The sequence below is a fragment of the Neolamprologus multifasciatus genome, chromosome 1 (assembly GCF_963576455.1).
Source record: "Neolamprologus multifasciatus chromosome 1, fNeoMul1.2, whole genome shotgun sequence".
NCBI lineage: Eukaryota > Metazoa > Chordata > Actinopteri > Cichliformes > Cichlidae > Neolamprologus > Neolamprologus multifasciatus.
Window position 1 is genome coordinate 29,999,468 of NC_140439.1, and position 23,281 is coordinate 30,022,748.

At 39.5% G+C, this 23,281-nt stretch overlaps 1 protein-coding gene across 2 annotated transcripts; it reads right to left on the reverse strand.

Moving 5' to 3' along the window:
* Window positions 1-7,083: 7,083 nt before the first annotated feature.
* irx6a (iroquois homeobox 6a) lies at window positions 7,084-17,849 on the reverse strand. 2 transcript variants are annotated; one of them, XM_085162247.1, is made up of 7 exons: window positions 17,226-17,849; window positions 15,858-16,083; window positions 14,996-15,105; window positions 14,521-14,813; window positions 13,709-14,386; window positions 13,365-13,476; window positions 7,084-13,041 (listed from the first exon to the last, which is right to left on the reverse strand). In XM_085162247.1, the coding sequence occupies exons 1-6, from the start codon at window positions 17,237-17,239 to the stop codon at window positions 13,370-13,372; spliced, it is 1,428 nt and encodes a 475-aa protein (XP_085018373.1). In that variant the 5' UTR covers window positions 17,240-17,849; the 3' UTR covers window positions 7,084-13,041; window positions 13,365-13,369. The 2 variants fall into 2 exon arrangements, with proteins under 2 accessions (XP_085018373.1, XP_085018364.1); XM_085162238.1 differs by having other exon boundaries at window positions 9,713-13,041; window positions 15,858-16,133.
* Window positions 17,850-23,281: the final 5,432 nt, after the last annotated feature.

Here is a 23,281-nt window from a genome sequence, read left to right on the forward strand (position 1 = left end):
CTGCTGAAATGGAATTGGATCAAAGAAGGAAAGTAGGGGGTTGGGAGGAGGGAGGGGTCCTCATTGGGTTTTGTTGAAATATTTATAGGTCAGGGTTGACTGGTTAAATTGAATATCTATGCTGATCTCACTTGCCTGTTTAACTTGCGCCTAGGCAAATATGTTTCCTAGGTGATAACCTTTTATGTACCAGTCTGACTTCATTGAAATGCATAGAGATAAAAATGTGTCACACTTCACAGTCAAGCCAGGCAGCCACTGGTGCTCGATTATTCAAATGATAATTGACCCACACCTGTAGCTTGCTTATATTCAGTAGTCAATCATTCCATCCGCTGTTAAGATATGGAGAAAATACGTTCTGTCATTTACATTACAAACCACTGTTGAATGTCAAGTACCCCAGGCGAGTCATTTGTGTGGAGAAGAATGCGAAAAATATATGGCCAATTATGATTTCCAATCTTTTTAATAATTTAAATGCTGTTGATGTGTGAATTACTGGCAGCGTAGCTCTCAATTCTGTGCCCTGTTTATTTCCAGCGGTATTATTTTCTCCCTAACAAATGACTTGATGTTAATCTTCATATATAATTTTCATTTGTTTGATATAATGGCTTCTAGTGGCTTGCTGTCAAAGGCTGATAAATTGACAAGCAGTATCATAGCACTAGAATCAACAATGCAGAAATGTTTGTTGCCAAAGACAGGGGCGTTTTACTACCATAGGGTGGTCATAGTAATGAATGAATGCATATTCATGTATGCACACATGTACGCGAATATATTCAGTCATCTGATACTTTGGAAGCTTTGATCCTCATTGTGCAGAACATCATACCTGTGCAGGGTATTTCCTTCAAACCGCTGCTGGCTTGCTTGTCAGTTTCTTCTCACCATTACTCTCTGTCTGATCTTTGCGAGCATGAGCAATGTGTCTTTATGTTGTCAGTTTCTTCTAGGAAAACACATGATATGGCTACAATTTGCATAAATTTCCAAATGGAAGATGTGAAAGCATGCTCGGCAACTGTGCCTGTTTGTTTAAAGTCTGCCAAAGCTCTATAATTAGCAGTGTTTAATTATGGAAATGGCTGCTGAGGAGAATTTCAAACACACTTCTTCCCTGGATCATTAGTCACAGGGGCAAAAAAATGAAATGCTTTCAGCAATGAAGGGTTCATATTTCAAGCTTATAGCTGCTAAAAGGGTGTACTCAGAAAATCAATTTTATGAAAGTCCGTTCAGCACTAAAGGGAGTTCCATGCAACTAAGCAATTTTGAAATAATGTCGGTGGGGGCCTGATTCATGGACGGTAACAGGACTTTGCTCTCCTTGCCTGGGACATTATCCTCTAAGCTAAGGTCAGAGGTCAACCTCTGGTTTAAATCAACCTCTATTTAGCATAACTCGATTCTTAAAGGGCTTCTGGCAACTCTACACTGAATAGATAAGTAGTCTTCTGCAGGCAGAGCATGTGGTGTGGCAGATCAAAGCTTCTGAAAGCTGCCTGAAGACTTAAGAGCAAAGGGGGAAAGTTCAGGTAAACTACGGCACCAAACCTAACCTTGACCCCATGAAGTGCTAGTTATATTGTACCACAACAATGATGTCTTAATCTTGGCCACAACCTCACACGTTGACAGTAAACATTCTATTTGTGTATCTCCTAGGACACAAGCAACCTCCGTGCTATAAATCCAGTCCCTGTTGCTTCTTTGATTACTCCCTCCCCCACATCAAGCTGGGTGTCATACGCTGCTAGAAAGGATATGGACAACACATGCAGGAGGCTATTGGAGATGAATGAAAACATCAAGTCTAGGAAAACCACATCACCGCACACATACTCTGTGGGAGGCCCTTTTGCTAATAGCTTGTTGTGGGGCCTTGTGCCTTTTGGTGTGTGTCCCGTGCTCTTCAGTGGTGGTGGCAACGACAGCAGTGGGGACATTTTGGTGGGTCGTTTAAGTTGGGAGGTCACATATAAAATCGGCTACAGCTGCACTGGGACCGCTGGTCCAGCCTCCTCACAGGGGATTCCCATTAGGCAGATTGATTGTTTCCTCTCCTCTCCTCCTTTGATTCATGTCTTCCATCTGAGCTCTAATGAGCCATCGGCCGTATGGCACCACTCAGGGCATCTGTGCATCGGCCCCTTGCTATACTGTACATTGCTAATGGGAAACACATACTGCACTGTTAATACACACACAAGAACAGTTCTGAACACAGTCACACCTGGGATATATATATTGTCTGGCTTTCTACTATGTTAATTTATATTCCATCTCTCACATAAGGATTTTCTTTGATATAAAAATTGAGACTTTAAAAAATTTGATTACTCTTAAGCTGCAGTAAAGACAAAGAAACATCTTAGTGTCATCGTACCTACTGACCTCACAGAAGAAAGAAGATTTTCGATAAATGCAAATGCACATGCAGCACATGCATGTTATTTATTCTACCACAGAAGAGAAGGGACAGCTTTACAGCCCTCCACCACAACTGTTATTTGCAGCCTCATCCATCCATATATTCTCCATCATCCAGTTTTATGGTACACACGGAATGATAATTATAATAACAATAATAACTACCCATATAAAATATGTTTACTGCACTTGGTGGTGTGAATGTGTTCTATTCTGTACTAGATGCTCTATGTTGACCAGCCTGGAGTTAAAGTAAGTGCTGGTTTTCCTCAAATGAAAGTCAGCCTGCATCTGATATTGATTCACATCCATGTTTTGGAACATTTTATTCAGGATCATTTTATACCTTGGGAATTTGGGGGGTGTAAAGTCTCCGTAGCGAATCGTTCAGCGTGTCTGAAGACGCCGTAAAATTGTTTTTTAAAGCTAGAGTCCTTCTACTTTCATAGTGCAACTGAAGGTTACACTCTGTCTCTTGGCGTGGCGCTTTTGCACATCAAAATGAGCTTGGAAATGTGTATGTCTTCATCTGCTTCCTTATCAAAACATTTTCTATTTGCTAAAAGGAAGCGTAAAATGCAGTTTTGCTTTTCTCCTACCGCAGTGGTGGTGTCAAAGATTTTAACTCACAGATGTATACGGACACATTTCTTCTGAAAACATAGCAGCATATCCCAAAATTTGCGAGAGAAAGAAAAGTGATAAACTGATCATTGACTGAAGCAGGCAAGAGAGCGGAGCAGTGTTTAAGCTTGGATGAACTGCAGATGAACTGAGTGAGTTAAAGCAGAGTCATAAACACATGGTGCTCTGTGTTATTGATTGGGGAGAATAAATGGATGTTTGTTAAACATATTAGATCAGAGAAGACGTGGCTCCCACACTGATCAGGATGATCTGCAGGGTGGCCCAGGCTCTTGTCATTTTCTGTTTGTTTAACTGTGTGAGTGCTCGAATGAACTTTTAATGTGTACGCATGTTAGTCTTAACCTGTGCACGTGTATTTAACAGCGCATCTAGACTTGGCCCTCGAGCAGTCTGCATCTGGTCTGTGATCTCGCTCTCTCCCTCTCGCTCTGTCACATACCCCTGCACACATCTACGTACACAGAAACACATTCCTACCTCACTTAATTTCTGCCAAAACACTTCAGGTTGCCGTCACACTGTATGTGGTGGGAACTGTCTCTAGAGGTCACTGCAGTTCCATGGGTGACAGATGCAGCAGGGCCCAGCAACAACATCCTGTTTAACAGAGTGACTTTAGTCACCACCCGTGAACTAAAAGGGAGAAGAAACAGCTGAAAGAAACCAGAGAATATCACTAGGAGTTTCACACTGTCAAGTAGCTCACACAGACTGACATAAACCTATGAAATAAAAGTTGCTTGCTTGTCACAAAAATCTGAAGCTGCAAATCCAAATCAAAGCAAAGTTTGCACATCTATGTAATAGCATTGATTTTTCACTGACACACGCGGCGTGTTTGCAGCTTATATGTTGTAGCTGGACAAGGTAAGAAATGTATACAAATCATTTCACTTTTGCCAAACGTTCACAGGCACTATCTATTGCTTTACTCGCAGCCATGGGCAGCTGTAGCATGCACAGTGAAATAGGTTATCAAAGTTGGATTTTCAGAGTTCTGTTTTCAGCAGCGCTTTCTTGGTAACAGTTGAAATGGTTATGTTGCCAGGCGCCCCTCTCGCACTAATTCTATTACACTGGGTTATTTTTAAAAGTTCTTTTTCTAAACATTTACTGTCAGTAATACACTGGAAGCTGCTGTTCCATATGCTTTGTTTGTATTGTGGTTGTGGTCGCAGTGGGGCTGACCCCGCCTGCTTCCAGTGAGCTAGTGGCAGCTTCGTAGTCCACTATGCCAAGTTTAAAATTAGCAACATATTTAACATGTACTCTACTGGCATCCAGTGTTTTTTCAGAGGGTCTCTTTGGAAGACCACAACCAGGCCCAATATAGAAACCTAACTGGAAGACAGTGGTAAAAAATAAAGGCAAAATCCAGAGCAGATGCTGACAACATCTACAGTGATCAGCCTAAGAAAGCTAAAGCACTAACGCAAGACCACCAAGACATACTCAGCTTTAGCAATGCATCCCTCTTGCTGGCAAATGGGAACATATGTTGCTTCATGGCCACAACCTCAAGCCCAAACTATTAGCATGAACTAAACGACAAAACCATGCTCCTGTTAATGGTATAATCACAGGGGGAAGTGATTTATGGCTTTCATTTTTAAGGATCCCTCTCCCCATAACTCCTAATATGGAGGAAAATATCTGTTTTCACTATGGGAGCCCTCCCATATTGCCTTATAGGCTGTTAAAGCATGGAAAAGAACATATTGGTGTCATAAATCTAGGTTTCAAACTAGACAGCACAGAACATTGTATGATGTCATGTGAGGACAATAGTGAAGAAAGTTAAACCATAGGATTACAGCCTCGACTGGCTTGGATATGAACTCGGGGAGTTTGAAGTAACCCCTATTAATAGTACTTCATCAGCATATCTGCTCTTGGATTCTTTTGCCATACATCATATCCCAAGCTGCTTCCAAGTTATATAGAGAAACATATTTTGAAAAGTGAATAGGACCTGTCTTAATGTTTAAGTAAAATTATCTTAGCGTTTTAAAGGTTTTGGGAACATTTGTCTGTAATTTCTATTTTAAACAAAATAGAAAATTTTCCTAATTCAGTGTGTGAATTGTTTGGGGTTTTTTTTTTTTTTTTTTTAACAAAACAAAATTTCAAAATGCATACAACAAAATGCAATATTTTAAATAGTTGTCCAAATCAGACATTAGCAAAAAAGATAACGTCTGATTTATGTTAGCATGATATATCAGTGACAACCTCTGGCTCACCTTTCCTGTGTTTTCCTCATCTCTTCTTGAAAACAGACAGGCTGGTAATTCACTCTACTGTAGTTTGGCCTCTGACCAGTAGAGGGAGGTCATTGATTTATTTCTGCCATGTTACAGCAGGAATTTGCATTTGCCTCCTCTGGGTTCGTGATCATGAGTGATTCTAAAGAAATGTGTCAGTTATTATTTTTAGACAACCACATAATGCAAGCACAGTGGGTCCTCTGAAGGATCATTTATTCTGGAGTAGATAAGCATGTTGCAGCAGCCACATTCCTAAGGAACGGGTCACCAACTCTGATTAAAAGTGACTTCGCATAAGGCCATAAATATTTGTCAAGTCTACCTTTGAAACGCAGGCGAGCTGTGGCTTCTCTGCTCGTTTGCCACATGAAAGTGCAAATGGAAACACTTTAGGGTTCTGAGCTACATCAGTCATAGCTGGAATAAGATGGCCAATAAAAAGGGCATAATTATGATGCTCCATCATTTGACACAGCTCGAGGGTTTGGCTTGTTTACCTGCTTGCTATAAGCGAGAGAACTCCTGCTGTGAATAATGGAACTCGTGCTTTTATGATCATACTGTGTTTAAGAGTGAACTTTGAAAATGTGTGGTCTGAGTGGCACCTTCTTCCCCTCCCCTTTTCTTTTACTCTTTTTCTTTCACTCTGCCTTCAGCTGTTTATCTTTCTGCATGCTGAGCATTTTCCAATAGCCCCTTTGATGCCACTTATTGCTCCAGTGTATGAAACCACGTCACGACCGGCATGCAACAGCAGCAACAATGCCTTGTTTTGAACCACTGCACTCACTTGTTGTGTGACGTTTCACAGTCTACTCATTGATGACTCTTGATGACAGTCCATTCACTTTGTTTTATGATAAATAAAAACTTTTTTTTTTCGCATTTCATATAGCACATATTTATAGGACATAATTTGATTTATAGCCTATATGGCTCTGTCTAGTGTCATAAATTGTTTTGTTTTTTTTTATCAGAAGCCTTCTTGTAGGTATTCAGCATGGCTTTCTGTCATTTTTATCCACTTTGCATGCATAGCTTTTTGAGGTCAGCATTGTCACAGTAATGATACATTCTGTAATCATGGAGATACTTTTCTTGGAAATGCCTCCGCATTCCTTCGTTTGTCTGCTTGATATATGAGCCCTATGAGTAACAGTAAGCAGAGCCGATGTAGACATCAAGCAGGTGTGGAGACTCCATTAGCTAGGAACCATTTGACTTGCACACCAGTGTCTAATCCTACACAGGAGCTTCACACAGAGAGGCAGGCCCCCAAGCAGAGCCCAGTGGAGAAGTGTGCTGTCGACACCATACTGTTACACAGCCCTGCTGTGAGTTTTCCTCCTGCCCGCATGATGCCAATGAAACTAATGTAGTGGAAATACTCTGTGTTCAGGTGGAGGAAGCTGTTCATTATAGGTGCTACTGCAACTCATTGTACTGAATATCTCTGAAAAAGAAAAAGAAAAAAAACGTGTCAATTGCTGTAAGAGAGACAAGCTGCTGGCTTTACATGCTGGACTTCATCTGTCAGTCCTACAGTGGTGTTGGCACAGGCTGAACTCGGGAAATTGGAGACATAAATTGAAGAAAATTGATAGTGCTGCTGCTTTGCAGAATACTGTTGCTGAACACTGTTTTGGTCTGCAGTCCAAATGAACACCTCTGCAGTCTGTCACCTACATAGCGCAGCAAAAAAAAAACATATTGTGACTTTCTGCAGTGTATCCTGCTTTATCCTAAAAAAAAATGTTTGACAAGGTGTGTAGTTTGTGTTCATGTAATGAAAACTTGAAAACATGTCTCTGTATAGGTTGTTCTAGAGTTGTTGTTTTTTTAAAGAAACAAAACCGATTTTTATTATAGTGAAATCTCATCTAAAAGACGGATTACTTCTGGCACCAGGAGTGTAATTTAAAACTTTTTTTCTCACCATGTTAATAAAACTTTATGTGTATTTGACCCTAGCTTCACAATAGGTTAAAGGTTACAGTTACTTTACTGCACAGGTAGAGCAACTAACAAAACACTTTCTCTATCTAAACACTATCTAAAAGGTAGAAAAAACATTACAGTCAAATACAAAGACAACACCATATACATAAGCTATTCTCATTGTCTCTTCATGTTAGTTGTCAGAGATCACTCACCTAATTTAATGTTGAATAACTTAATGTCAGATTTTTATTCATTCATTGTTTGCTGTCATGTTTCTGTCTAGCTAGTAAAATTAAGTTTAATATTTAGCTTATTAGGCCATCCAAAAACTGGGGAAATCTTTTTTTTTATCCATTTGGTCATAAACTTTAAGCCCTTCTGCAAGTGATACTGAGCAGTTGGTCACATCGTGTCTGCTGGAAAATGATGCATGAAGGAGCTAATTAGATTCACTCAAAATCAAACATAAATATGTACCTTAAAAGTGTGACTGTTGTGATTTTTCTTTACCTTTTTTTATAGGAGATCAAACCTCAGATAGGCTATTGCAGAAAGATGTTATGGGGTGTAATATAAACCTAGAGTGATGAAGACTCCATGAGCATCTGTCAGCCTAGCAAAGGATGCCTAAATATTCTTTCATGTACTTCAAAGAAATATATTTCTTTGTGATATTGTGATTCATATCTAAAATTAGTGTTAAATTTTCTGCTATTACATGGCTTTTATAGACTTTTGAATTAGGGACCTTGTTTAAAAGTCAACAGCAGGCACAAAAGGCCAACAGATGCCAAACAAAAAGAGGAAGAAAAACAGAAGGAGAGCATGAGATTAAAAAAATGAGATGTGGAGGATTATTAAAGGGCATTAAAATGGCACAGAAGATTATTCTAATGTTGGTGATGCTGACCTAAAGTCAGAAAAAGAAAACTGCCAAGCCAGCAGACAAACATAAAACAACAATGAAGATAACAGGAACAAGGACACACAGGTTTTGCATTCTATAGGTGCAATACACATGCATACACACTAAAGCACTTCTACCAGAATTTAATAAAGTTGATTTCATTTTTTTTCCACCTCATGGTATCTGACTTGGCTTCTTAGCTCATATTATTCCCTCAGTACCACTTGCACTCTTTCCTGTATTACTAGTGGATCATGGGTATTAGACTGACCTCGCCCATTGGTTTAGCAGTGTAACCGACACCAAGGGAGAATCACTAGACAAGCAGGAGAAGGAGAAGCCATGAAAGCAAAGATGTAAAGCTTTGTTACTGTGAGACTCTTACCTTCATAGTGTAGTATCACTTGAGCTGGGGTGGGGGGGCAACCTCACTATTCCACACTATTCAATTAAGCAGTAACAGATTGTCAGTGAACTGAGATAAGAGATGAAACAGAAACTATTGCCTCTCATCAACTTTCCCACACTCAACAACCCAGAGTAGACTTGAAGACCCCTCTTTGGAAAAGTGAAATGAGGTCTACAAAAGAATCACGGCCCTGGGAAATGGCAGCACTAATATCACTTTGTGCCATGCTTCATATCTAGTCTGGTACATTGGGATCCTGTTGGGAACACTTTTGAAAAGGGAAAAGAGAGCTGAAGCAGATCACATTGCCTCAAGTATGGCACTGATGATGCAACAGAGGCCTGAATTTCTTTCTTTTTTCTTTTTTTTCTCTGTTTTTGGACGTGAAGCACAGGTCAACCAGAGGGTACCGAAAGAATCAGGGGTCGCAATGCAACATCTACCCAAACTGCACAAAGCCAGCTTTTCATCCCCTCACTGGTCATTCCACCAAGTCTTTAATTGTCTTTGACAAAGCTCATTAGCAGAGACCTTGTAGCGACATCGGCAATCTGAAATTCCATGGAGGGAGACATGCACAGAAACAATGTCCCACACACATTTCATTGCGCCTTTTGACGAAATGTAATGAAGTGTGTATATTGTCCCCCTCGTATGAACTCTGAGCCATTGCTACAAAGACTTTGTTTTATGAGCCCTAGCTGCCCAGCGTGGGACACATCAAATGGCACCTCCATGCTGGCTCTTTTGTCAGACTAGAGGGCAAATTATTGTTTGTAATGTTGTTGTTGTTGTTAATGTTATGGCTCCTATTTATACAAAGAGGCCATTGATATAGTGTCAAAATAATTCATGCTCTCTTACATCGCATGCAGACCCATGTTCATTAGTAGTGCCCTGAATGTAAAGTGCACATGTGATGGATGTTCCTGACGGTGCTTTGTCAGAAATTAACCCACCTTGACCTATAGCTTAATTTTGTAGAACATACAACAGTCATTGTTAAAATACTCTCAGGTTTTTATGGGCTTTGCTGAGTAAAAAAATAATAATAAAATTAAATTAAATTAAATTAAATTAAATAGTTATTAAAATTAGTTATGTTTTTCTGGTTTGCTCACATGTCACTGTCAATACTGGAGTGAAATGGATTATCGCTAGGCTGGAGCAGACTTTACCTTAAAAATGCTTCTTCTTCTCCTTTTTCTCCACATACTAACTTACCAACTTCACACAATACTTGCCCATTAATGTGAGTCATCTAGCCTGCTGACTTGAAAAGAGCATAGGACGCAAGCAGAAACTTGGCACAGAAAAGACCAATGTGGGCACTGTGGTGGGGTTATTAAGGTCAGTGTAAAAACTTGTGGAAGTGTTTGATAGCAAAAGCCAAATGATTATAATGAAGCACTCTGACAAGTATGGTCACAGATTGATATTTTCAAACCTATTTAAGGGTTCATGTTTAGCTTAGCTTGTTTTTCTATTTTGCATATTTGTGCCTCTTTCACAGATTATCTAAAATCTGTTTTGGATTATGCAAACATGCTCTCATAGCCACATACCATTTCGCCCCTCCCAGATGAAAAATGTAATTTACCAGGAGGAGCGCGTGTATTAGGGAGATTTATGTGTGCATATATCCCACCTAAAGAACTTATTATTCTGTATCATTGTAGTTTGCCACAGATTTCATGTCTCGCCTCAGATTAATAGATGTCAGACAAACAAAAAGAAAATCTCGTCGGTCCCCTCCCCCTTGCAACGAAAACAAAAAATATGATAAATGCCTATTTACTCATCCTTACTGCCAGTGTGGCTCGTTGTTATTATTATTAGTATTAATAATCATAATAATTAGCTCCCTCTTCACGCACACACAGATACAAGTAGACCTACCCCAACCATTACCATGTAATAGATGTCAATAGCAGTAATGAAGTTTCTGTCATCCAGATCAGCTTCCATTTACAGCTGGCTGATGTATGCCTTGACTGCCTCTCCTCTGTGCAGCTGCTTTCACCATATGTAAAACTCTATGTATAGGACAGACTAATTGACCTATTAGCTGCTTCAGGCATATGCTGCTATATAAACCCATAATGGCCATTATCTAACTCCCCACCAGGTAGATTGCCATGCTGTTAATCCAACCACACATGTATCATTACCTTCAGTAGAATAAGGCCACTTTCCTTTACGGCCTATGGTTTAATTAAAAGCGATTGTAAACATTTGATGTCATACCCTACATTCTGAATGTAAATGCAATCCATCGCGAGCATCGTCCTGTTACTGTTACTGTTGAGAAGTTGTTAGCAGCTTGACACGTCTTGTATTACAGTTGTCAGCCTAAAGAAGTGATCTATCCATGCAACTTGGCTCAAAAAACTTTACATAAAGTTTACACTGAAATTCATATAGCTCCTATGGGATACATATGTAGTCTATTATATGTCACCATTAGTAGAAAGTATGTGATGTTGAGTTTTTAAGGATGTCAGTGGTTAGTTTCATACTTCCCCTTTATTTCTCTTTTTTGGTGGGTCAGCTGTAGTGGTCTCAGATCTTTAAGGAGCTTTGTCTGTATTTAAAATCTTCTAGAAATATTAAAGCCTATAGAAATATATTTGTTTTTGGCTTTCACTTCAGCCAAATCATTTATTGGCTGTCAGATTAACACAGAGCAGGGAAATTGAACTGGGAAAAAAAAAACTTTAAATAGGCCTAAGTTATTATTCCTGACCTTCCTCATCCTCATCATGTAGACTTTCCTGGATTTACAGACAGCTACGCCATTGGCCAAGGACAAATGGGGTGACCACAGCGCCTATGAACTGAGCCCGAATTGCCTTAATACGGAAAAGACTTTTATTACAAGCATAATCCGACAAGTACTACCTCAAATGACGGGACTGTGGGCTATTTGGTCTACAGGTATTATTTCGCTGGTGGTATAGAATTAAATTCAGTCATATCTAAATCTCTTCCTGCTCATGTAATAACGATTTTCAGGAATTAAGACAGGAGATTAACTCAGAAACAAAACAAAATAAAACTTCTTTCACTTCGCTGAAGGAAATTGCAACGTAATATTACAGATAAACGCGTTTCGCAAATTTGAAACAACTGTATGAATCATTTAAAATGCGTTTTCTCCTCTATTCTAGAGTGGTCTCCATAGAAAAAACACGTTTTCGAATTGTTACGCTGAATATTTCTTAACATTGTTCGGAAGAGTAACGCGCAAAATAAATACGCACAGCACCTTACGTCTTTTACTACAGAAGCATTTGATTTTAAAAGTTTGAAATAGGAAGATTAAAAAAAAACAAAAACAAAAAAAACTTTTTTCGGACCGTCAACACGGATCATACACTACAGTGATCATCTTAATGCCGCTGTCTGTACAAGAGGCAGAAGAGTTAAGCCATAACGAGACGGTCTATAGGCAAAACATCCAAATCAAAGGGACTTTGAGGGACCATGTGAATTTCTCTGCCGGGTTTGATCCTACAAATGACCTTTTAATTAACACAATGGTAAGTTAGTGCAGAGGCTCGCTTCACAAGGGACAAAGCAGCATTCATTCTATGTTCCTCCCTCGTTGCTTAGCCTGAACAGTAACAAAGTGTTTGATGCCACTTCTGATTAGATGCTGACAATAGAGAGATGATGTCCCCTTTCTTCCACAACTTGTGGATTTCACTCACGTCCTCCTCTGAATTATGACCTTCCATCAGCGCAGCGGCTTTATACATCGAGTCAAGATGATAAACTTTGATCAAACCCGCACACGCAAATGTTTTTTAATTGCCTGATTGGATGTTAAGCTGTATAAATAATCACGGCACAGAAAACGAAAGCTCTTGGGAAAAAATGTATTGTTAGAAAAGATGTCATGAATGGCAAACACAGGAGAAGCTCACATTTTAACACAGGGACAAAACATATTTCCAAGTCCACAGCGGATCCAGTCGTTCATAGCCAGCTTTGAGTCCGACAAGCTTTTCTCTTTTTACATCTGGCAAAATGACACGAAGCCACAGAAAATTGTAACAAAATATTCAAAAGAGATACAAAGTCAATCAATAAACACGTTAAATAATTAGCCAACAGACGACATAACAAAATAATAAATACGTAAAGAAATAAATAAGTTTGCTACACTACACGATTGCCATACACAAATTCGGCCGTTTTTTTTATTCGGCCAGTCTCACACATTTGCATCTAGATTTTTTGCATAAAGTCTTTAACACCATAAAAACAATGTTGTGCAAAATGATAGCCACGTCCACAGTTTGACAGCTCACACTGCAGCAGCGCCAGGTAGTTCCCATGTGTCATACTGAGGCCGGTAGTTGGCCGGTGTGTCATTTAGTGCATAATAAATGTCCCAATAGTTACTGTGGTATATTTCCAGCGATCTAGGAGGAAGAACAGCAGGGATTGAAATAAACGCACAAAATAGAAGGAAAAAAGACTTTATGGTATGAAACATTTCCAAAGAGAAGTTGAGCATAAGAAGAACTGAAATACTTTTGACCGAGTTTATGAATGATATTTGACACTAATCTGATAGAAAAAATAAAATAAAAATAAGCAACATATAAACAAAAATAGAAAGAGTAAGTGCATTCTTGTGAGTGTTTGATGTTTTTCCTTGCCTCTTGTCTTTGTGTGTGAAAAGCTGTATGTGTGTGTCATGACTTCACTGATTTTTTTTTTCCACTTCAGTGCAGACTCTCACCTGCTTCACCTCTTCATCACTGGTCTGAAAGCAGTGACCTTGTCACCCTGCACGGTCCCACAGGTTTCACTGAGGTCAGATGACTGTGTCTCGGCTTTGCCACTGGAGAATCCTGCACACCCAAGTGAAAACAAATCTAAGAAGCTTACTTCAAGCACAAGTTGGCAGAAAGTCCCTCACCACTTTGTAACTCATAAATTGTGTTTGTGAACACAAAAATGGAAAGTTTTGCTTTATTTGTGTACATTAATGTGTTCTAAACAGTATGCTTGTGGCTCATTATGAAAAGACAAACATCAATGTTATCTGTTATGTGAAACTCGGCAGGTAAAAGATAGACATACCTTCAATGGTGGAGTACTGACATGTGTCTGGGAGTGCAGCATAGGATGAACAGTGAAGTTGGAGGCTCTTGGGACCATAGCTGCTAGTGCCATAGACCTTTGAGTGCAAGGACGAGCCCTCTGAAAAGGGGCTCTCAACATTGGTGACACTGCTAGATTCATGAAGGCCTCTAATGCCTGCACATTGTCCAGTGGGAGCCCCGATAAGTCTGGTGCTCTGCAGCTGACAGTCCCCGGTTGAGTTGCCTGTCCTCAGCTCAGAGCCATGCTGCTGAGGGCTCAGAATGACCCCCGAAGCTGCCGTCCGAGCCAGAGACCAAATCCGTGGCTTATCTGAAGCTTCATAGTGCGACAGGGACACAGTTCCTGCGGCTGGGCTGGTTGAGGAGGGTGCTTTGGACACTACAGGATCCAGGAAGTCAGCCGGGAGAGGAGGAAGGGTGGTGACATTCTTGATGGCACAAGGGAAAGAGTGAAAGCTGTTAGTTAAACTCAGGTGCAGTTCGGAGCTGCAGTCTCTTTTTTGAGGTGCTCCAGATCCTGCCATGGTCCTCTGGAGGTCGTGCTCATCCGATGCCACCTTTTCACAGTCACTGTCCAGCTTGTCACAGTCATCGTCATCCATATCCTCCAGATCACTCAGATGTAAATCCTTTTCATCCTTGCAATCATTAGAATCTACATGAAAGAACAGGTTTTATTTTCTTAATATGCTGTTTGTCATGGAAAAATAATAAATACATTCAATTAAATAATTTTTAAACTTTGAAAACCATTTTTTCCCAACAAGAAAAAAAAATGCAAATCATTACCTTTGGTAACACCGTCTTGCTCACTCTTAAGGTCATCCTTCCTGTCATCATTCGCCTTATTCTTTGGTGACCAGGTCATCTTGTTTTCCTTTTTAAGCCTTCTCCTGGCATTGGCGAACCAGGTGGATACTTGAGTGAGTGTCATTTTGGTGATGATGGCCAACATGATCTTCTCCCCCTTGGTGGGGTAGGGGTTTTTGCGGTGCTCATACAACCATGTTTTCAGAGTGCTGGTGGTTTCACGTGTAGCGTTCTTTCTTCTGGCTGTGCCATTAAAATCTACTGTCCCGTACCTGGAAATACACACACATACACACACACGCATTCAGCCAGGGAAAGAGTCACCATTAGTGCAGATGGTAAATTATATAGTAGACTACTAATTCAGGTATCTTATATTGTTACTCTGTTGTTTGAAATGTATAGTTTCACCAGATCCAGGTTGAATGGTTGTTTTTAATGACGTAAAACTTACCTGTCATATTGATACTGTCCCAGTGAGTGATCATAAGGATAGTACGCAGCAGTTTGAGTAATGCCAGAGTGTAAAGTGCCTGTGCTGTCCTTAATGTCATACTGTGGATTCTGTAAAAGAGAAGGCGGTTGTTATACATTATAAACATTCTGAAAGTTTAGATTAAATATGTTAGCATTCTGAAGATATCTGAAAGTTATTTCATGTATAAAGTATCTTAGTTCCATGCTAATAAATAACAAGCAAATGATTCAAACTATGAGTTATTAGAGGCAGAAAAGATTTCCCATAGATTACATTGATTTGTCACATATGTATTTTCATTGCGTTTGAAGTATGATGTGATGTCCAAAAACATGTGTTGTTAACATTTTTTAATAATATTAGTTCAATATTGTTTTAGACATAATGCAAAATACTTAAATAGACAGTCAACTTTAATTAATTTTGTTTCTAAATATAGACGGAAATAGAAAGAAAAGTTTCAGCTGCACTGCAACAACTCAAACTCCTACTTTTTTTTTTAAAGTAAACAATTTTCTCTACTAGTTGAAGAATCTGATGCCCCCCACCCCCAAAATTACAGAAACGAGTGGCAATATTTTAAAACAAAACACAAAAAGGGGGTTTAACAGTAAATTTTGTTCAAATCAATCGTTTTCGACTCTTTTACTCGTTCACCTGTCTCTTTTTCCTCGTTCTTTTGCTGCTTTGAAGGGGAAGTGCGATAAGAGCTGCCGTTGGATTAAAAGACTTATCGAGACGGATATGTTTGCAGTGTGAGATAAATTGATAAACCTAGCTGATCGATCAGCCTGAGACCCCCCCCCCCCCCCCCCTTTTGCGCATCAAATGAGCCCACCAGAGTGGAGTAGATAGCGGATGGGTCGGTGCTGTAGGGGAAGTAGTTGGCGTAGTTCTGGCTGGCTGCGGCCGCTGCGGCGTAGGGAGAGCTGTACATCCCCAGCGCTGCGTTCAGCTCCGTCCGGCTGCTTGCCAAGAGCCGGTTCTCGTAGGACGGGCAGCAAAAGGAGGCAGCGGCGGCGGCAGCGGCAGTCTGGGAGCTGCCTGTCCCGTCAGAGACCGACCTGGAAATCGAATCGCAGCAAGTCGTACTGGGGTTTGCCGACACGAAAAACTGCATGAAGAGAATTGTGGATAGACATGGTCACTGGCTGTTTCATCTCTCATGTGGATGTCTGTGACAACTCTGAAGTGACTGGGCTATGCTCTGCAAAAATCTTAGCCTTAGTCTAGTTGCTTTAGTATCTTAAAATGTTAAAGCAACCGGTAAATGTGAGCTGATTTCGTTTGCTGCTCTTGAATGATCACGATTCAGGTGTCATTGCCTTTACTTGTGACCTGCCTTAATTCAAGGTAAGTCACTTTTCAGAGAATCCGTGAAATGATAGAAAGTAGGTCGCAGGGAAAAATAAAACGATAAGATATAAAATGTCAGTCTTCTCTTTTTTTTCTCCCCACAATTTAATAACAGTTTTAATTCACGACTTTAAACTGCGTGCGAATGTAAAAGACATAAATAGTTGTTTTCGGATATGAAGATGAACAAGAAAAAGTGACCAGCTTCATTTTATCACCGAATTAAAAAAAAATGTTTCCGCGTAAATAAACAAAATACAATTGCAGCAAAGTCCCAATATCAGTGTTAATGCAACGATCTGACGTTTACGTTCTGCCAAAAGTCAAAATGTTGTCCTCGGAGAAGTTGTCTGTTAACTTTTTCAGAAGAGTAACTTCTGTCCCCTCATCGACCTGAACTTCTTCGAACTTGTCATTTGGAGCAATAAGAATTTATTAAAAAGGTAAATAAAGCGGTTTAATAAAGATTTAAGCCTTTGAAAATACTCCAATCTTACATGTCAAAACAACTCCATCAGAAAGTTTGCTTATGTGTACAGCATGCTTAACAGCCCAATTACACCTCGTAGTGTGCGATAGGTGACATTCATCTCTATTGTCATCAGAAAAACACGTGAGTTCATTCATAATTCAGTGTAATTGGACACGGGTGTGTGTATATCGATATTTGGTTCAACAACAAAAGCTCCACGCGAAAATAGCTGTCAATACTGTCAAAGCAGTCACTCTTTCGTTTATGTTTCTCAAAAAACTAAAAGCCTTCTTATTGGTGAAATAAAGGAAAAATATGAATTTAGTCTTGTTTCTGTATACACTATATTTAGGGTAAATGAAAAGCAAAGTGTCTTACCTGTGAAGTTGCATTGTAGGGATATCCAAATTGCGAGAAAGACATAGCTGCTTCTTTTGTTACCATCAGGAATATTCTTCACCCTTGATCGATTGCAACCAATTCTACTTCAAATCCACCGTCTTACACACATTTCCACGCACGGCCTTTCGCTCAATAATAGATGACTTCACTCATAGGAGGGAGACTTTAGGCTGACACCAGCTGCAGATTGTTTTATATGAATGAATAATCCCCCCAAGGACCCAATAAGAAATGAAATTAAGCGTCATTAAGTGCAAAAAAAAATTGTTGTTGTGTTAGCTGAAGGAGGCTTAAAGGATAACGTAAGTCTTCCAAGATATGGACTCTGCTTGTGCTATTATTTGTGGCTCTATAGTTCTTTAGCATTCATCCATGCAAGGGTATCAGCGTGACGTCACTGTAATCCCGGAACGGCAGGGTACCAAGGATAGAATAATGTCTTTGCCAATCACGTCCAACACAGGGTTTTCTTAAGGTGCACTGTACACAGCCTTGTTCCGCTTTTGTAATAGAATTCTTTACCGATTTTCTGAGGTAAAGTCTCGGAAAATTGCACCACTGTTCATTATTATTGAATTGTAACAATGCAATATGGAAACCCTTTGTGAAGTTAAATAAACTAGAAAAGAGAGAGAGAGAAACACTGAGGATGTTTAGGGTGTCTTGTGAGATATTTCATTACTTTTTCACTTTATCTAGACAAATAGAAATAACACATGTTGCCTAAACTAGAAAAGTCTGCACTATTGTCTGCTTAGATAAAACTGATACCTAAAACGGTTTGTATTATTTACAGTGTATCACAGCTATAGATGGCTGGACCTCTAACACTTTTTTTTTAATCTCGACCTTTGTTCGCTTTTGGCTCTTTGGCCAGAGGTCTATCCCAGAGTTAATGACGATGATGTTTCTATCTTTCTCTATTAGAGAGAGGGGCAGTCCCAGTAGGAACGGTTAGAGGGGTTTTTGGCAGGTCAATAGACCAGTGATTGATGCGCGCCTGGAGACCTACGTGACCATTACGCGTAATGCGTAATTGTATCAATTAACAAATGGATACATGCCCTTGTTTAACCAACGAGTAACAGAGTGAAAATATGCCTTAGAGGTGAAATCCGAAGAGCTATGCTAGAAAAAAAGACATTGGAAGCCGTGCTCCCCAGTCTAATTAAATATCCGTGCATGGGGGCGACGAGAATTGCATTTTAATTGAATGATGCTCACTTGAAAGATGGGTAAGGAATGATGCTGCCTCTCAGTGAATGAAACTAGAAATAATTTTAAGCCTTATTAGATTAGGAGCTCAGCCATTACCAGTTGTCTCACTCTCTCCCATAAACATAAACAAGCTTTACCCTCTTTTCATGTGTTGAGATGTTACCGGTAGGTAAGAGATCTGTTTATTTCTCTTCTACACTCGCCACTTTTGCGTTGGCAGTGACAGAGGTGATCGGTCTAACTGAGTCATATGATCTACCCATTTCTGCTTGTCTAGAGAAGTGTAAGTTTCCCGCTGTCACGACTGATACCTTGAGCCAAATTTTCCAGTGCCTTTAATTTCGCTGGCTGATGAATGGCTTTGACTCCCCAGGAGACGCATCTGCGATTACGGTCTTTCTCTCCAAGGGGCGCTAAAGAGCCACGTGCTGGAAATTAAGATCTCCCGTTAGAGATTCTTCATAGAGATAAAATGGTCGGAGTTGTCACGGTCCAGGCTTTGAGAAATGCCGTTTTAAACACCCACGGGCAACAGTAAGTCTTAGAAACGATGCCTTTTGTCCACACAAGTGCCTGTTTCTTCTGAAAGGCCACTAAGCTACAGCAAAAACTTATTGGATAACAAACCATAGTCCGCTATTATTTCCCCTGTTAAAATCATATTTTGCAAAATTGTATTTTCTAATTATTTATATCAAATTCAACATCATCTCACAGGGTCACTTGTGTTCATTTCTTTCTCTTGAGTCAAATTTACAGAAAAGGGAACTGAACGAGCAATTTAAAAAAACAAAAACAAATACATATACAAAAAAGCCTAGAGAACTTCACAAAATCATAACACCATTTCCATTACGTTCTTGACATAAACACAAAGAAGATAAACTGCAGAGGAAGAAGAAAAAGGAAATGGCCATTATGACAGTGTTTTCTTATTTTTGATGAAACAGTGAGGTATGAATCAGATGAGTGAGCAATGCTTATAGATCCAGACAACCTGCTTTTACAGAGATATGTAAAACAGCCATATTTTCAGCTTGTTGACAGTACAATTTTCAGATGTTTTGAAATGTTTTATTAAATGTTAGAAGGTTAGATTAGGTTGGTTTTCCCAACTTCTACAGGCAGCCAAAAAGTTGTTGCTACTCCACCGCCATCATTTTTATGTATTTATTTTTAATCAGTCATCATCAGGAATAGAGGAAGCAATTAAAACAGGATACAAGTTACTCTGTAGTAGAGCACAAGTCAGTGCAATCGTACTTGCAAATTCTTGTTTATATTCCTTACTCTAATCATATATATATATATATATATATATATATATATATATATATATATATATATATATATATATATATATATATATATATATATATATATATCATAATCAGAAAACTACAGATCTAAAAGAATACTTAAGCCTTATGTTTGTCTGGAAAAAAAAATCCCTCCTGAATACCAGGTTTTATTTATAGTTTTAACTGGACACTTATAAGGATTTGACTAACAGATGTTATCAATTTGTAAAATGTATAATTTTTACCTCACTACTGACGAATATCACAATGTATATAAGGAGAATGCTCAATTTTAGCCTGTACAACCATTAAAGAAGAATGAGCACACAAGAGAACGTGCACAAGTTAAATGTAATTGCATGCCAGTGGTCATTGCATTTCTACAAGGGCATGCATGATGGCCTTAGTGCATATGGACAGTCTCATGCATAATGCATGCCTAGTAGTCAGTGTAGATCTCATTGAATAAAGCCAAAATGAATGCTAATTGCAATGGCAGACTGGCCACAGTGCCCTTCCTTCTAAATTGTGTGACAACCAAATGTTGGGCCATTTCTTTATACTCTTCTGTCTGGATAACCTAGCAATCGCATGGCAACAAGAGTTTTTTAGCAGTTAAAATGCTGTTATAGTAACAGTGTTTCTGTCATTTATCATCTGACATTTCTTAGATTTCATTCTTTTTTCCATAAATATATTTTAAGGTGAAGTGTTAACCTATAGTAGGGATACAAAAGCAACTTCTTACATCAAAAACCCGTTTTTCTTCAGCTTCTATGTAAGCTGGCTATATGTTCAGTCCCCTGTCCTTGTCCACAAGCACTGGGTTTAATTCAGACCCAGAATGATGGTGTTAAAATTAACATAATCTATTCTGGGGTACAGTTGTGAGGGACAAGAAAAAACAGAACCAATATTCCCAATATAGTACAGAACAAATAAAATGCTTACCGGGTTTATGCATCATGCAGGTATAGATGTTTTTGTCAACAAAACAACAACAACAACAAAAACAAAGTCACTTCTTGAAACAGTCTGGCAGTTGCAATTTGTAGACATACCATTTGACCTGACTGGTCATATAACAGGACATTTAACTACTAGCAGACAAAGGCATTCACGCTCATTCACTCACGTTATTTAACAATAAGCAAGCCCAAAGCTCCATTATATCTTGTTCTGACAGATCCAAGTGGTTACTAATGAGACTGAGTAATACACGCATTCTCCATTAGAAGCATCACCGACTGGAGAAAAAAAAACTCTAAAGGTTAAGTCAACACTCAATAGCTCCCAGCCCTCTTCTCCTACTTAATACATTTCCTATGCTGACTTAATGAACCACACAAAGCCTTTCTGGTTTTTCATCAGATGAGGAGGAGAAGGATGGAGGAGGGGTTGGGGGCTGTAGTGGTGGAGGTAGAGGGGTGTATGAAATGGTAATAAGGGCAGACAGACAGAGAGATGGAGGAAGAACCCTGAGTTAAGCAGAGGATGAAGCAGCACCTACCTGGAGGTGTGTGATCTCATTAAAGCCAAATTGGTATATGCCAATAAATCCAAGGCACTTGTGATCTGGAATTATTGCATACACACACATATAGTGCATACACACAAATGTACCCCATGAAAACCATTATTAATATTGCTAAATTACCCAAATGGATGGAAAAGTAATAAATATTGTAATGAGAAATAATAGACCCATGGAGGATATGGTCACAGCAGTGGTTGGTTAACACTAAAACAAACATCTCCAGGGTTGACGAGTAATTACAGTGTGCACAGGGAGTCATTAAAGCTTCATCAAACAGAGAAAGAACGGCATAGGGCGAGTGTAACATCATGACAATTGTCTCAATAAATCAATCTGGTCTAGAGAAGAAAAGGATAATTGCATGTGATGACAGTACAACGTTGATTACTGTATAAGTAGTGCCACTCACTGTGGTATGGTACAGTTTGATTGGTACCTTGGGTTTAAAAACAATATATATTTTGAAAGATTATAATTACACATATAGTTGTTTTTTTGTTTTTTTTATTATTTAAATCTGTACATGAATGGACAAACATAATTTGTGTTGCATTTGTACCACTGCCACGCTGATCGCTTGTATTCAGATGTTTAAGTCAAACAAAACCTCTAAAATTTTTTGTTGGGAGTCCTGTGTCTCAGAGGCCCCTGAGGCTCACGGGATGCAATATGTGAGTGAGTGAGTGAGAGAGAAGGAGTGTGTGGATATGCAGGCATGTGTGTTGTTTGTGTGTGCTGGCTGGCAGAGTCCCCTTGAGGCTCTACTGTAAAGCTATCATCAGTGGTGGTGTCAGGGATTTGTTGCTTGTCACTGAGTGAGAGAGGGAGTCCTGGCAGTAACTCTGGGAAATAACTGCTTATGGAGAGAGAGCCTTGTTACACAGTTTGTGTGAGCGTAGACGTGTTTAAGAGAGAGAGAGATAGGCAGAGAGCGAGGGAGAGAGAAGGACAGAGAATAAGTGGGATATATTTGTATCTATTTTCTCCACGTGGTATCAGGAGGTCTATGTTTGAGTATACAAGCAGGCCGTAGGTCAGTCATATGGTGTATGTTTCCTCGTGTCAGCTTTTATGTGGAGGCCTTAGGCTCTTTGTCCATGTGAACTCTTGTTCGCAAGTGTTGTGTGTCCATGTTGCTGCATGCTCTGGCAACAATACAACATCTGTGCTTTCTTGTGTATTAACTTTGAAATTTGAAAATAGTCATGATCAAAAATGTCACTTCAGCCACTGATAATATGGAGTATTTTTATGCTAACACATTGCTATCATGCCCATGTGCGTGTATGTGTGGTCTTCGTTGAGATGGGTGCTGACTTCTAACCGAACCTTCCCTCAAGGCAGAGGGCCAGCAGCAACAAAGTGCTGCTGCCGGGTAAATACATGTATCTTCAAAAAAAGAAGAAAAGGAAAGAAAAAGAAACTCTTCAGGAATGATGAATGGAGGGCTCATTTTCTCATTGACAATCGTGTATTTCTAAAATCGCATGTTGGCGTGTGACCGGGAATCAAGGGCCCAAGGGCCATGAAATTCACTCAACTCATAAATGATCATGTCAGCGTTCAAATGTAGGAAGAAAAGGGAAGACAGGGTAAACTGCTGTTACATGGTTTCCATCTGACTGCAGCTGCTAAATCCACAGCAGCATTGTGGCCTATTGCTAGGGCCCACGGAGACTGAAAGACAGTTCCTATTACTGTCAGTCCAATTACCGGCCGCAGTACAGCCACTGCTGTCAGCGCTGGACCAGTCATGGTATGTGTTGGCATCTTTTCTCTCATGTATGGCCATACATCCTCAGCAGGGAATCTTGTCCAAATTGATTTCAACATTATTGTATTATCTTGTTGTTGAAGTAGCCCAACACGTATAAATCATGGTCTGCGTCAGGATGCATTCAATGGAAACAATTAAAATTTGTGAAAAAAAATATTACGATACAATAGCAAAATGGCTGCAATATATTCATTATGGT

Excerpts from the sequence above, each read along its gene's own strand:
- irx6a (XM_085162238.1), bottom strand. The coding sequence starts at position 17,291 with ATGGTAACAAAAGAAGCAGCTATGTCTTTCTCGCAATTTGGATATCCC. Across the intron at positions 14,814-14,995 it reads GGACAGTATCAATATGACAG|GTACGGGACAGTAGATTTTA; the intron begins GTAAGTTTTACG and ends GTGTATTTCCAG. Across the intron at positions 13,477-13,708 it reads TCAGTACTCCACCATTGAAG|GATTCTCCAGTGGCAAAGCC; the intron begins GTATGTCTATCT and ends TTGGGTGTGCAG.